Raw genomic sequence first — 15,014 nt, 5'->3', positions numbered from 1 at the left:
GCAGCCCCTTTCTCCTGACTCTGTAGAAGCTGAGTGGAACGGGTAGGGATCACGTAAGGTGACGCTTCCCCCAGGCAGGAACCCTTGTCCAGTCCTACCTGCAGCTAACAGGGGGCTCTGCACAGCCTCCCTGAGGGGCCAGCAGGAGCGCCCTGGCCCCGCCAGTCCTCCACCACTTCCTGCAAGACCCTGTGTGGGGCTAGGATCCTGGTGGGAGTCAAAGCAAGGCCAGCATGGGACCCACACTGGGGCGTCTAGTTACCCTCGAGGGAGGGAGTTCCTTGCCGTCAGCCAGCCAGGTGAGGGACAGTGGCTGGGGGCCAGCAGGTTGGGGCGTGGGCACAGAGCTGTGTGCTAAGAGTAGGCACTTAGCACAGACCTGCAGGCTTTGCCAATAGGCTGTGACCCAGGGGGAGGGCGAGTTACAGCCCGGGACTCAGTGCAGTCAGCTGATCGGTGTCACAACTGTTCTCCAGCCAGGGTGTGGAACTGTGCCCGCTTCGTACATTGTCCCATCTGCAGTGAAAACAATTTGCCTAGAAAATAAACCCTTTCACACGTGTTGTCTGCCCTACCCCTTCCTCCCACCCCCGTAACAAAGATTTGTCTTGTCTGGATTATACAAAATGCATAAAAGATGCAGATCATATGAAAGGGCTGAGAGCAGCTGCTCCAGAGTGAAAACAGGGCCAGGAACTAGAGGGGGCCAAATCCTAAGAGGTGTTGAGTGTCGGTGACACCTGATTGCTGCAATCCCCCTCAGGATCCGGCCCGCCGCCCTGTGCTCGTTCTCCGAGACAGCTGACGAGACTTCAGCCTAGGTAGCTAGATGCACAGTGATAAATATGGCACAGCTGTAAGGTTATAATTGCCGTCACCATCTGGGTGATCCATAGGCTCCCGGTACATGTAGAAAAAAAAATCATACAAAATATAAGAAGCCTAATGCAGAGGTGTTACTGGAAACAAACAAAACTCGTTAAAAGAATCCCATTTATCTGTCATTCAGCTGTGGCGAGTTTGTCCCCTCCTCGTCTTCCTCCTTGTCATCTTTCATGCCCTTCAGTCTCTGCCGGGCGAAGTCTTCAAACACAATGTCGTCGTCACTGGCAGAAGACACAGGGAGAAGGTTACAATGGAACGGGTGGGAGGCAACTGCGTCCCCTGGTGCCCGTGCTGGGACCTTGCTTCGCAACTAGGGGCAGGTGGGCTGGCTCTCGCCTCACCTGATCATACAGGTTGGGAAGTCTCATTCGGTCTCTGCTGTTATTGGGTTCGCTGTGGGGAAAAAGGAGCGGAGGGAGCAGCTAGCAAAAGCAGCCCCTGGGAAATGAGTGCCAGAGGGAGCAGAGAGGGGGAGATGCGGAGTATATAGGGCATCCTGTGGGGCCAGCTCAGTTTAAGGGAATGGGGATCCTACCCTCACAACAGCAGAAGCTCCCCTTGAGCTAAAGAAACACCTAGTCAGCAGTGACGTTTTGTAAGGGGTGAGGAGTGGGGATCAGACGTCAGTTACAGGAGCAAAGGGTTCGCAAGGTGCCTTCTGCAATGATCAGAACCTCACAGGCCGTCGCTGCTCCGTACAGGCTCTGCGAGGGCCAGTCCTGCCAGGCACCCAGTGAGGTGTCACAGCTGGAAACAACCTCACACGCTCGTATCGGACAAGGGAGCAGGACCTGAGAGCGGGGCTGAAATCAAAGCCACAAACAGAGGTCTAGTCACCTCTTGGTTCTCCCAGCGAGCCCAGAGTGATTTTTAGTGGGAGAGTTACCCTAGGCACAGCAGGAGGAGATATTGGCACCAGCCAACTGACCATGGTCCGAACCTGCAGCATTTGAGTTTCAAATAACTCCCAAAGTTTGGAGTTGTCTGGGCCCAGGGTTTTGATCTCTGCCCCCAGATCACCCCCTAAACCCATTTAATCCCCTGGGCTTTTTTCGCCTTCATAACCAGGGCTGAAGAGGAACTAAGGGTCTTTTCATCAGGAACTGTGTGGCATATAGAGAGGGCACGGGGGCGGAGGAATATGGGTTATGCAAGATGGCGCTTGCTATAAAAATAACCAGGGCTGAGTTGCTAGGTAGTGCATTAGCTTTCCTGCAGTTAGGCAGATTAAGCCTGTTTAAAGGGGTTGTTTTTGCGTTAAAACACAGAAATCGACTGAGTGGAATCCGCTCTCACAGGAAGGCCTGCAGCCGCTGCAAGAGGATGTGTCCGAGACAGGCGGACGCAAACTACTGACTGATGCAAACCCGTGCAGCTGGCACATGGATACAGAATCTAAACAGGGGATTTGAGCATCACACTTTAGCTCAGAAGGTGCACTGGACACCCAAGACCAGGGGACACCGGGATGATGTTGTGGGTCCTCCTGCCAGCTCTGTGTATTGCTTAGTCTTAGGGAAGCATGATCATAGTCAGGGTTTATAGTGACATTGAGTACAGCGTACAGGGTGTACTTCTTTTGGTAAAAAGCCCATCAGCCTTTGGGAAATAAAGGTACTTCCAGTGAATTGTTGACTCCAAGCCTTACGACTGGAACTGGATCCCAAAATTCCAATGGGGTCGGGGGGTCTAAGTACCGGAACAGGGATGGATACAAGCAAATCTCGACAGAGTGACGCAGACTTGGTATCATCAATACAGCTGATTTGGCTTCCAAGCTACCAATTTGCTAGATAGGGTGGAGGGAACGTGGAATATGCAATAAGGAGCAGAGAAGGCAGAAAGAACGAGAAAGCGTTTCCAGCAGACAGGTACCAGACAAATTCTGATGAAGAGAGCCCTGAATTTCCATGCCGCATGGAGAATTTACTGGCTCACGACTCATCTGGGAAATGGCTTTGATCTAACCCCCAAATGAAACACATTTTCACTCTGAGGCGGGCAACACAGTGGAATTCGGTTAAAAGGAGTGATGTGGGCATCTCCTCCACAGCGTCAGGCCACTTGAGAGCAAGCTCCCTGGATCACATTGTCCGGAGAAGCCAGATTTCCACAGTGCCATGACAGTGGGTTTCTAACAGGCATCTTCATACCAAGGCAGGTCAGCCAGACTATTACACGGTCTCTAACATTCAGTACCGTATGGTTTTCGTGGCCCCCAGAAAGGCGCAAGAGCCTTTCTCGACTTGGACAACATCACAGAAAACCAGTCAGCCCTAATCCCCACTCATCTTTATAGGCAAGGGGTAAATGCGTCAGGATCTAGGGGCTCTGGAGTTTGGAAATCTGGCTGACAGTCTGGGTGCCCACCCATAGGCACCCAAGGGTGGGATTTTCCAAAGCCTCTAAGTCTGAGGAGCTTTTCAAATCCCAGCAGCCTGGTTTTCAGAGGTGCCCTATAATGCCCTGCAGCCCAAAATCTCAATCAACTACTGATCTGGGGGGCCCCCCAATTTCTAGGCCCAACTTGAAAAGCCTGGGGCCTGGTTTTCAGCAGCACCGAGTGCCCATGGCTCCCACTGAAGGCCACAAGAGCTGCATGTGCCTCTCTGAGGAGCCAGGGCTTGGTGGTGCCACATCATGTTACCCCAAAATTTGAGGCACCCAAAATCAGTGACCACTTCTGAACATTTGTCCGTTAGCGCCTGACTTGCGCCTTGGTTGCCTGCGACAGCAGGGGCTGGACTCGGTGAAGTCAATGAAAGCTGCTGCAGACGCTCAGCCCCTCTGAAAAAATCAGACCGCCCTTAACATTAGGTGGCTAAATATGGATTCAGCTTTAGGCACCCAAGGGTGGCCTATGATTTGATCCACAGAACTTAACATCTCCCTCAAGCGGCACTCACTAAAACCAGATTCCACTGTGTGAAGTCCAAGGCCGGCTGTGACAACACAATGACATGGATGCAACAGAGCAAAATACAACTCAGAGACAGAGAAGGTGGTTTCTTACTATGCTTTTCCTGTTGCAAAACACATGCAAAATGGTTATCATGCCAAAAAAGAAAGAAAAGAAACATACACCCCATGCATTAAAGGTTACGTTCACGTGAGTTAATCATTGACTGTTACATGGAAATGATATTGACCGAATTATGTCTAGCTGAGTTAGCTGGTTATTGAGTTACATGCAAATGAGTGGATCACTGATTGAGTTCATATGCAAATGAGTCAACATTCCCATATAGGCTCTGGGATGATTTTAGCTTACTTTGTATCAAGCTCTATGAGATTTGTATCTATGGGAGCTTCATTCTCTGGAACTAAACACAGGAAATTATTGCACATGGTTAGTTACTTGACAAAATAATAAATAACCGTTACACTGCTTCTTTCATCCCACAGCACCACAAGCTCTGGGCACAAGCCTGCCATCCTTGCTTGGACAAAACTCCCTTGGAAATCAATGGGAATGGGATTTGGCCTCAAATGCACCAGACCAGGTCTGAAATGCTGCCATCTCTGGGGTGGAGAGTGACAATCAACCCATACATCGCATGGGATAATACTTAGTCCTGCCATGAGTGCAGGGGACTGGACTCGCTGACTTCTCGGGGTCCCTTCCAGGCCTATGGATTCTATGGCAGCACTGGGGAGAGGAAACGTTAGCCATAACGCTGGAATCAACACCCCGACTCATATAAAGAGAACCACGGATCTTTACCATCCACATGGAGCCGCCAGCGAGTTCTTCTATGGCAATCCACATGGAGGTCAATTTATCTGCCTCAGAAGGATGAAGGGCCTGGACCACGTCTACTGCGCCATTTACACAGGCAAAGGGGCATTTGCAGCTATGTCACTGCACATGCAACGTGGTCTCTAGGCGACTCCAGGATCTGCAGGCCCAGCAGGAGCCCACACACTGCGGGACTTTCAGCGGCTACTAATCTGACTCCTCCCTCCCTGCCAGTATGCTGCTTGTTAGTGTTTACACTGACCCCTTTTCTGAAACCTCAATTCCGGCACAGGCCAGTTCTGTATCTAACAAACCCACCCAGCCAGCGACACCCCTGCCCGGCGGGCTTGGTTCAGAACAGCAGAGCAAGTCCCGAAGCCACGAGGGGACGAGAAACGGGTTCAACTCACCATCCCGGTGCAAGGGTTCTTCCTTGGGCTTGGGGTGCATAAGTGTGAAAGGCAGTTCCACAGCAACGTCACTGAAACAGACCCGGAGACCCGGATGAGAAGCGATGGATGAGGGCGACCAGGCCTGCGGGGGCTTTGATAGCTGGCTCCGGAATGACACGGCAGGTATTTTAATTAAATGCCCTGGGATGGGCCTGATTCCTGCCCCCAACTGAAATTCCAGCACTGATGCCCACAGAGCAGGCTCCGGCCCTGAAGCATGATGTACAGACACCGCATCGCAGTGTGTCTACATGACACTGCTGAGGAGAGCTGGCTTTGACAGCCGCTCTCTCACGCCACCTGCTGGCGGATTGGAGTAGTTTGGCGGCCGCAACAGATTGAAGACAGGTTTCAGAGGGGTAGCGGTGTTAGTCTGTATCAGCAAAAACAGCGAGGAGTCCTTGTGGCACCTTAGAGACTGACGGATTTATTTGGGCAGGGCTCCTCGTTGTTTTTAACAGATTGAAGTGTTTTTCCAATTGCAAAAGAAGCATTTCACCTGGAGTGGAGGCCAGGTTCTGCTCCCTGTGACATCAGTGTAAATCCTGCGCACTTTGATCCTGGATTTATAATCCTCCTTTTGATTCTCTTCTCACACCCATGTTTCACTAGGAGGGTGGTGAAGCACTGGAATGGGTTACCTACGGAGGTGGTGGAATCTCCATCCTTAGAGGTCTTTAAGGTCAGGCTCGACAAAGCCCTGGCTGGGATGATTGAGTTGGGGTTGGTCCTACTTTGAGCAGGGGGTTGGACTAGATGACCTCTTGAGGTCCCTTCCAACCCTGATATTCTATGATTCAGCTGGGGCTTCTGGGTGCAACTTTAATACAAATAATAAATAATGCAGAGTAAAATCCTGGGAAATGATCTCCCAGCGTCCCCCGGATGGAGCTCAGCTGTTCTCAGTGGTGCCAGATGACAGAACAAGGAGTAATGGTCTGAAATTGCAGTGGGGGAGGTCTAGGTTGGATATTAGGATACACTATTTCACTAGGAGGGTGGTGAAGCACTGGAATGGGTTCCCTAGGGACACGATGGAATCTCCATCCTTAGAGGTCTTTAAGGTCAGGGGCTGGACAAAGCCCTGGCTGGGATGATTTAGTTGGGGTTGGTCCTGCTTTGAGCAGGGGGTTGCACTAGATGACCTCCTGAGGTCTCTTCCAACCCTGATCTTCTATGACTCTACGATTCTAAGGCAGGCGGGACTCCGTTGAAGTCAGTGGAGCACCTATCTCTGTAGTAGCTACTGTAGTGATACTAAGCCACATGCTGACACGTGGACACTGAAGTACATGGAGTCTCAAGGAGTAAAGTTGGAGCTAATGAGAACAGTGTTATACCCCTGCAATGATAAGTGTCTCCTCTCTACCCCTCCTCTAGCAGGCTCAGTGGCCTTGGCTGTTATAAAGGCCTGAGAGCCCTACTCCTGGGCTCGAATTGCCAGTCATCTCCTTTGAAGCACGCTCAACGGCTGTAGGGGCAGAAGCGGGAGAGACTCGGAAAGCTGAGCTGTGCGTTTCTACACTAGGAACTTCTCGATTTGGAGAGAGTCCGAGAAGCTCTCTGCAGCCAGTTCACTCTGAGATTAGCTGCAGGGCTGCTGCCCCTCTAGACCCCGTGAAAACAAAGATGGCCAAGTCAGTCTGGTTTTCAGTGCTGGTGCAAGGAGGTAGCCTTGCCGACTGAAATTTGGCTCAGTCCCAGCATAAATATGGGATCAGCAGAGACTGGGTGGGTTCCCCCCCACACGGCCCACCTCTACGCGTGAGAGGGGAGATCAGGCTCAAGGACCCATTCAATCCTTGGCCTCGCCACCAAAGGCTGCCAACAATGAGCCAAATGTGAGAACAGCTATGGGGGCTACCTGTCTCTGATGGAACAGACTGAGGCCACATGCTGCCTACACCTGGCCAACGCACCGCTGTCAGGGGGTAGCAGCTCTTGACCCATGCTAAATCTGAACTGGCAGCCACAAGACGCCAGGTGCTCTCTCTGTTACCAACCCAAGCAGCCATCCAATCCCCATCACGAAACAACAGGAGAGAAGCCGGTTTCAATGGTGGAGAGGGAGGTTGTCTGAGAAGGGACATAACTCAAATCCTCCATCTCAGAAACACGTCCATCGCGTAGTTAAACGCATGCGTTGCAGCTGGTCTACCTAGAGTGCCTCTCGCTGCAGCAGTGACCTCCGAGCCACACTAAGCCCGACACTGAGGCATGTGCACAGTGATCACCTGCTACTGAGTGAGGTGGGAAAATCATATATACACTGACAAGCAGCAATCACCCGTCAGCCCAGGCTCAGAAGGCCAGTCCAGGCAGCCAGTCTGAGCTCGCCTGGGAACATATGGTTTTTGCAGCTCACCCAGCAGGAGGTAAACGACCACTTTAGTCGTGATTTCTAGTTGTGTCCGGACATGCTGTAGGTGGCACCAGGCTCCTCTCACTGCCCTACGTAGTGTGTGTGAGGTAGAGTTTAATACGTGCTGAAGCCGTCACGTGGCGTGACATACACATTTCTGAATGGAAAGGCTCGATTCATGCCCTTGCACGGGTCCCCATCATTAGCACCAGTTATTCTCCTCCTCATTCAAGCCGATTCCTCCCAGCACAGGTAGACAAGTCAGGGCACGCAGAATGTGCAATGTAACAGACCAGGCGGTGATCGACAGGGAAGGCCAGGGAAGGAGGACAGAGAAAAGGGTACGATAGGAAGGTTGCACAAAACTTATAGGTCTGCGCTGCACTGACAAGATCTGCAGTTTATCCTTTGGATGGCTGGGACATTTGCAAAACAGTCTCTAATTAGTTGCAAATTAAATAACCAGCTGGAAAACCTCTTCCTACAGACTTAGGTACAGAGACGAATTGAAAGACATGGCACCGGATGAAAGGTCATCCCAGCCCCACCGGCTGACCAGCATTTGTTTATTCTCAGGGAAATACCGGTTTCCATTCTTTGTGGCTCAGCACCACTGAGTTGGCAGAAGATCAGTTCCACTGGGCTCCCTCCCTCTTCCCCTTTCACCTCCCTCCCCGGGGCTCGAACCAGCTTTGTGGTTAGTCACTGGCTGAGACGGACTCTGTGGCGAGACCTTCATGCCCCAGCAGCAGTAAATCTTTCATGGTGGCCTATTGGTAGAGAACAAATCCAGCCCTGCTCCCCAACTCTGCACTGCCGCTGTAGCACTGTCGTGAAGATGCTACTACACCCATGGGAGAGCTTCTCCCATCGGTCGGTCAGGCCCTCTCCACAGGAGGCGGTAGGTAAGTGGACAGAAGCAGCTCTCCCATCGACAGCGCTGAGTAGGTCGCTGGAACTGCGTCGCTCAGGGCTGTGGACTTTTCACACCCCTGCGCGAGGTCGTTTTACCGATGTTCGTTTGCAGTGCAGCCCTGGCCAGAGATGCACTGGTTTTAAATGAGAGACATGAGGCAGGTGAGGTCATATTTTTTACTGGACCAAGGCCTGTCGGTGAAAGAGACAAGCTTTTGACACAAAGCTCTGGGGCGCTCGGAAGCTTGTCTCTTTCACCAACAGAAGTTTGTCCAATAAAAGTAATTACCTCACCCGCCTTGTGGCTCTCATCTCCTGGGACTACAGCACCACTGCAAACAGTGGAGGAGAGTGTTTAAATGACAGCGGAGATTCTGAAGAACAAGACAGCAGCTCAGAGACCTGCTGGTTTACCATACGAGCTCATATCGACTGTCTCTGCGCCCTCCCCCTCACTCACTCAGAGCCAACCTGCCCTGGGCCAACAGGAGAGTGCTGGGAGCCACCGCCTAGTTCCCCTCACTCTGCAACCCCTGGGCACAGCTGCTTTGGGCACAGAGCATCTAACAGCACCTCAGTGAAAGGGCTGGGTGACAAACCCAGTACGTCCCGACTGGTAACTCAAGTGCTTACAACGACCCTGCAGTTACATAGGCAGCGTCCCTGAACCGACAGAGGGCAGCGCCTCCCAGTCTGGGGATTGCTAAAGGCAGTAAATACGGAACTGAGTGAAGGGTTTATCGGCAGAGTTTGTCATCTTCCTCCCGCGGGGAAGCCGGGAAGACATGCTGGGGTTTGGGTGGAGAAGGAACAGAAGGAAAAGGAAAAGACCAAGTGGACGAAGGAAAAGCGGGCGAGGGGTGACCAGGATGAGGAAAACAAAGGAGGGGTCTGAAAGCTCAGGAATGAAAAGCCGGGCTGCCAGCGTCCGCGCGGCACCGCCAGAGCGGGCAGAGCTGGAAAGTGTTACCTGGATGCAAGATCTCCCAGCAGGCTGGCAGAGTCCAAAGGAGACAAGAGAATTAGTCACCAGTTTAAAAAGAAAAAAAGAAAAGCACAGGCAGCCAACAGGTCGGAACGCAGGAACCAGGCCCGAGATCAGCTCCCGGCTCCACAGCCCCTGGCACGATCACACCGCCCCGAACGTGTGTGTCTGGCCCAGGTCCTGCTGGGATCCCCCATTACGCCACTCTCAAGCGGGCCTCTCTGTGACATGTGCCGCTTCCTGCCGGATCCGTGGGAACCAGCAGAGCACTTTACGGGGTGCTCCAGGAGGAACTGGGGAAGTGGGGGCTAGAGACAGGACATAACAACCAGCCTTCCCCACCAGGCAGCTGGTAGAATCAAAGGCATGTAGGACTGGAAAGGACCTCGAGAGGTCACCAAGACCAGCCTGGCACGGAGGCAGGACCAAGTCCCTCAGTCGCGCCTGCCCATCAAAGGCTCCTGACCTCTGACTTGCCAGGACCTGCAAGCAGGATGTCAGCAGATAACGTCAGGGGAAGGTTGCACAACAGATAAGTGAGGCCTCCCCCCTACAAGCAGAGAGATCTCACGCCCCTATCTCGGAAGCAGCCATCACTCTGGGATCTATCCTGAGCAGGCCCCTCCCAGCCAGGTCCCACCCCACAGGTGGGAAGGGATGGATTTGGGACAGAGATGACGGATGTCTGTCTCTGGGACTAGGGCTGAGAATCTGAGCATTCAGCCGGCACAGAGACAGAGGCAGGGCACAGGTGATGCGCTCACCACAGCATTTGAGCCCAGACTGCCGAGGGCAGTTAGCCAGAAACGGGCTCAAATCTGAGGCTAGATCAGAGCCCGCAAGGAGGGGCAGGGCTCAAGTAAGTGGGACAGGGGGGTCAGAGCAGAGCTGGGAGCTGGCTTAGTAAAAGGAGCAACAGAGACTAGTGCCGGATCAGAAGGCAAAGCTCCAGCCAAGGAGCCTGCCTCCCACTGGAGGAAACAGCATCATGGGCCAACCCATCAGCGCACACCCAGCTAGTGACGGTGACCAGCAAGTACCTAGCATCCCATCAGCCCCACTGGTGAGAGCTCCCTAAAGATCCAGGGGCTGCCATGGAGCATGGGGGTTTGGAGCCAGGTCTCCGCCACTAGGCAGCTCCCTGGAGCCACGGGTGGATTTCTGAGCCACGTTCCTCCCAGCACCCGTCCCCAGTGGCTGCTATGTTGTGCCACCCTTCAGTGGCTAAGCATCTCCCCCGGCTGTCATTTGCTGAGCCCACCTGTCTGCGGGATCTAATCCGCACCAACAAGGCCTCATCACATCACTTCCCCGCAGCTGCTTGCGATGGGTTGTCACGAGAGACAGATCCTGGTGACACAGGATTTGTATTACTAGAGCAGCTTCCCTGCGAGGATCTCAAAGCTCGTCACAGACACGATCAGTCGCTCTCCCCCCTCCGTGTAGAACAAGGCGTCAGTATCACTAGCCTGTCTTTAGGCTCAGGGGCCGGCAACAGCAGGTCAGTGGCAGCATCAGGAATTAAACCCAGGTCTTATTGCGGGCTGAATTCCTGCTCTCCCTGGGTTACTGTATTGGAAGGAGGCTCCTGAGGGAGTGAATCAAAGGTTCTCTTCACACCCCAGGTTGGCAGCCAGGAAGTGCCAATCATAGAATCATAGACTATCAGGGTTGGAAGGGACCTCAGGAGGTCATCTAGTCCCACCCCCTGCTCAAAGCAGGACCAATCCCCAACTAAATCATCCCAGCCAGGGCTTTGTCAAGCCTGACCTTAAAAACCTCTAAGGAAGGAGATTCCACCGCCTCCCTAGGTAACCCATTCCAGTGCTTCACCACCCTCCTAGTGAAAAAGTTTTTCCTAATATCCAACCTGCAGTGTGGGAGATTTTTCCTAAACCTCCCCCACTGCAACTTGAGACCATTACTCCTTGTTTCTGTCATCTGCTACCACAGAGAACAGCCCAGATCCATCCTCTTTGGAACCCCTTCAGATAGTTGAAAGCAGCTATCAAATCCCCCCTCATTCTTCTCTTCCGCAGACTAAATAATCCCAGTTCCCTCAGCCTCTCCTCGTAAGTCATGTGCTCCAGTCCCGTAATCATTTTGTTGCCCTCTGCTGGACTCTTTCCAATTTTTCCACATCCTTCTTGTAGTGTGGGGCCCAAAACTGGACACAGTACTCCAGATGAGGCCTCACCAATGCCGAATAGAGGGGAATAATCACATCCCTCGATGTGCTGGCAATGCTCCTACTTATACAGCCCAAAATGCCGTTTGCCTTCTTGGCAACAAGGGCACACTGTTGACTCATATCCAGCTTCTCATCCACTGTAACCCCTAGGTCCAATGCCCCCTACAGAGATCCCACCACCAAGGAAGCTGCCCTTAGCCTGGCTCTCAAACCTCCTCACCCCCCTTCCATGGTAAACAAGGGGATGTCTACACTGCACCCCCAGCCTTGTTGCCTGATCTTTGTGATTGGTTAACACCAATTGTACCGACTGACACTGATTTAATGAGCCAGGGCTAACAGGGTTCTTGCCCCGGAATCAGACTCCACGGAACGAAAACTGCCAAGTTCAAGGTCTTGTCGGGAACCCCAAGCTGCATGGCAAAGACCTGCACACACAGGGCACTGCCCATCCTTAGCCACGGAAAGCTCCAATTCCCACCTTTCCCTGGGGACCTGGTGGTGCGAGACAAAGGACCAGCCCTGTCCCTGGCCTGCCCAATGCATCCAATGGTCCAGATTTGGTGGTAGATACCACTGAAGAGACAGAATCAAATATGCAAAGCTAGCTCCTGCTACACAGCCTATTATAAGGCCTGGGCACTATCATGAATATTCATTGAGAAGCCCAGCCTTCCATGTCCAGCTCTAACTAGCAGGGGGAGGGATAGCTCAGTGTTTTGAGCATTGGCCTGCTAAACCCAGGGTTGTGAGTTCAATCCTTGAGGAGGCCATTTAGGGATCTGGGGCAAAAATTGGGGATTGGTCCTGGTTGAGCAGGGGGTTGGACTAGATGACCCCCTGAGGTCCCTTCCAACCCTGATATTCTATGAACTTCCTCACCTGTATAATCCTGGGGTGCCCTTATCCTAGAGGTTAGCATATTCATGCCTTGTAGTTCATCACCTATTGCTAACACAAGTTAGTGGTTAAACATCTGTCGCCGATTCTATCCGAAAATAGCCCAGCCCTGTGTCAGTTCAGTGCGGCTGCCTAGTAGTGTTATGCTCCAACTCCCTCTCTTGAGCAAGCTCTTCCCAGTTCCCCGAAATCTAGGGTGACTGCCAGGCCATTTGATCTGTGCTATGGGTCATAGGCCTTGTTGATGGGGAATCAGGACTCTTAGCTTCCATATCTGGTTCTGCCACTGATTCACTGCATGGCCCTGGGCAAGCTGCTCAGAGGAGTGTTGGGAGAATTAACCTGTGCTTGTGAAGTGCTTTGAGATCCGCAGAGGAAAGGCACTGAGGCTTTGAGCCAAAGCTCACCGAAGTCACTCAGAGCAAACACTGCCACCCATTCAGAATTCACCTGCACTCGAGCCGGAGCAGGTCACAGCCAGGAGTGAGATTTGGAGCAACACAAGCATCACTGCAGGCTACAGTGTGTCCAAATGAAGTGGCCATGGGGACCACACCACTCAGAGCATGTATTGGGCGGCCATGCAAAGAGTTGACCAACACATGCTGTTGGGCCAAAGCAGGGAGCCGATAGCCCAGCCCTGTGAACGTTATCCCAATTCAGGGCCAGACAGGAGAAGATTCAACAAACCCTCAACGTAAAAAATACCACAAAGGTTTCTTCCTTTGTGAGTGTTTGAAAGCTCCGTGCCGCTTCTTTCTCAAATTTAGGGGCATGGCCATGTGCTGGAGGGTGCGGCCCTGGGGTGTGGCCATGTGCTGAAGGGTGTGGCCTATGAGGGTAGAGATTTAAGTGACTGGATAAATTTGCATCCAGTCGCCCTTGCCTTCGGTTGGGGCAGAGGAAAGGTTGGTTTGATTTTTCTTGGCTGTGATTAGCCGCAGAAGGAAGAAGATACTCACCCTCCCCGAGACACCACCAGCTTCACTTTCACTTTATACGAGACAATAATTCCCAGGATCTCCTTATTGGCTCCATCTCTTAGCCTAGAAGCAAGGACAGATGAGGGATTTGTAAGGACACGACTGCCAGGAGTTTCTATTAGAACTGGGTGAAAATAGTAGCTCCCCTTCCCCGCAAAGTACCCCAAACACAGACTCACAGTACCAGGCCGTCTCCCAACTCCCCGAACCTCATCACACTTTTGCAAAATGGCAGTTTCCCCAGGGAATCAGGCGCCATTTTGAAATTTCACGTATTTAAAAGGGAAAAGTGACTAACGGGGAAGGGATGTCAAATTTGGGAAATGACACCCTTTTCACCCACAAATAATAGGGGAAGTGAAAACCAGCCAAACTGTTTTTGGAGTGAAAATGGGCTCATTGCTCTAAAAATCCCAGAGGCTCTCCCAGGCTCTCCTCTGATAACAGATGGAGAGAGAGATACACACAAACGAAAATCAACAGAAAGTAAAAGCCAGGGGTATTAGGCATCTAAATACCTTTGTGAATCCCACCCAAAGGGACTAGCTAAGGACTTTGGCTGAAGTTTTCAAACCTGGGTGCGCAGGCTCCTAAATCCATGGTGGGACCCTAGAGTGGCATTTTGGGGGGGTCTACCTTTAAGCAGCCAGGTGTGAAAGTTTTGGCCAGCATCTTTTTAGAATCCCAGAAATTAGCAATAGAAAGAGCTACCATTAGGTCTCCCATGCCATCCCTTGAAAGGTAGGCAGTACAGTTCTGCCCCCTAGAGGGTATTCTACAGGGCCCTGGCCAGGGCCCTTTTAAATGTCTCACTTCTACGACATCTGATCCTGGTGCCAACACTGAGGTTCCAACCCCGATGCAGCAAAGCACTTGAGTACATGTTTAAGCCCACGGGCAGTGCCACGGAAGCCAACTGGTATTGCCATCAACAGGGCTACTCATGTCCTTAGAGTTAAGGCTATGCCAAGAGCTCTGCAGGACTGGGGACTTGGCTGGTGTTTAGTGGCACCGGGATTCTTCACGACAGTCATTCTTTATGTGACCCATCCGCATTGCTGGGAGAAACAAACCACTCAGACATGCCGGGCAGGGAGGAAGGAGCTCTCACAATGTGCTGGAAGCCAGATTGGTGTCTTCATGTTTAAGCTTCCCGTCCAGGGCCAGGCCCCGCTTCTCCCGGTTGTTGGCGAGAAAAGGGGTCAGTGTGTAGACTTTGCAGAACGTCGAACTCGGAGCCACCACGTCACTGAGGACAACAACGTGGGTGAATGAAACTGATGTAAAGTATGGGACCGAACCAACACCCGCACCTCCCCATGGGGTCCCAGAGCTCCCATCTCTCTAGGAGAAAGGAAAATATCTGAAGCACAATGCAATGGCAAATACAAGCCTGATGGGTCAGCCCCACTGGGGATCATGTGAATGCCTGACACCGTCACGGTGATTCCCGGTGTGGAGCTGGGAAGTGGCCTCCTCTCTGTGACACAGCGAAATCCTTATGCAAGAACTACCCATGGGGCTCTGAACATGCTCACCTCACCCTTTGCAGGACAGTCGCAAGACACGGTGTTTGCTGCAGATTCCTGACAAAGCCCGAAA

The 15,014-nt window shown here is 52.3% G+C and overlaps 1 protein-coding gene across 3 annotated transcripts in view; it reads right to left on the bottom strand.

The window, feature by feature from the left end:
- Window positions 1-644: 644 nt before the first annotated feature.
- Window positions 645-15,014, bottom strand: part of ARRB1 (arrestin beta 1) — a 175,365-nt gene continuing 160,995 nt past the window's right edge. For 2 of the 3 annotated variants that reach the window (XM_074954578.1, XM_074954593.1), the window contains 6 exons: window positions 14,524-14,661; window positions 13,392-13,475; window positions 9,324-9,347; window positions 5,035-5,105; window positions 4,157-4,208; window positions 645-1,106 (listed from right to left, as the gene is read on the bottom strand). In XM_074954578.1, the coding sequence (XP_074810679.1) occupies window positions 995-1,106; window positions 4,157-4,208; window positions 5,035-5,105; window positions 9,324-9,347; window positions 13,392-13,475; window positions 14,524-14,661 (481 nt within the window). In that variant the 3' untranslated portion in view covers window positions 645-994. The remainder of the gene's footprint in view (window positions 1,107-4,156; window positions 4,209-5,034; window positions 5,106-9,323; window positions 9,348-13,391; window positions 13,476-14,523; window positions 14,662-15,014) is intronic. The other variant, XM_074954585.1, reaches the window with a different exon arrangement.

Source organism: Natator depressus, chromosome 1 (genome assembly GCF_965152275.1).
Source record: "Natator depressus isolate rNatDep1 chromosome 1, rNatDep2.hap1, whole genome shotgun sequence".
NCBI classification, from domain to species: Eukaryota; Metazoa; Chordata; order Testudines; family Cheloniidae; genus Natator; species Natator depressus.
Note: the sequence above shows the minus strand (reverse complement) of the source record. Positions and strands in the feature narration are given on the sequence as shown.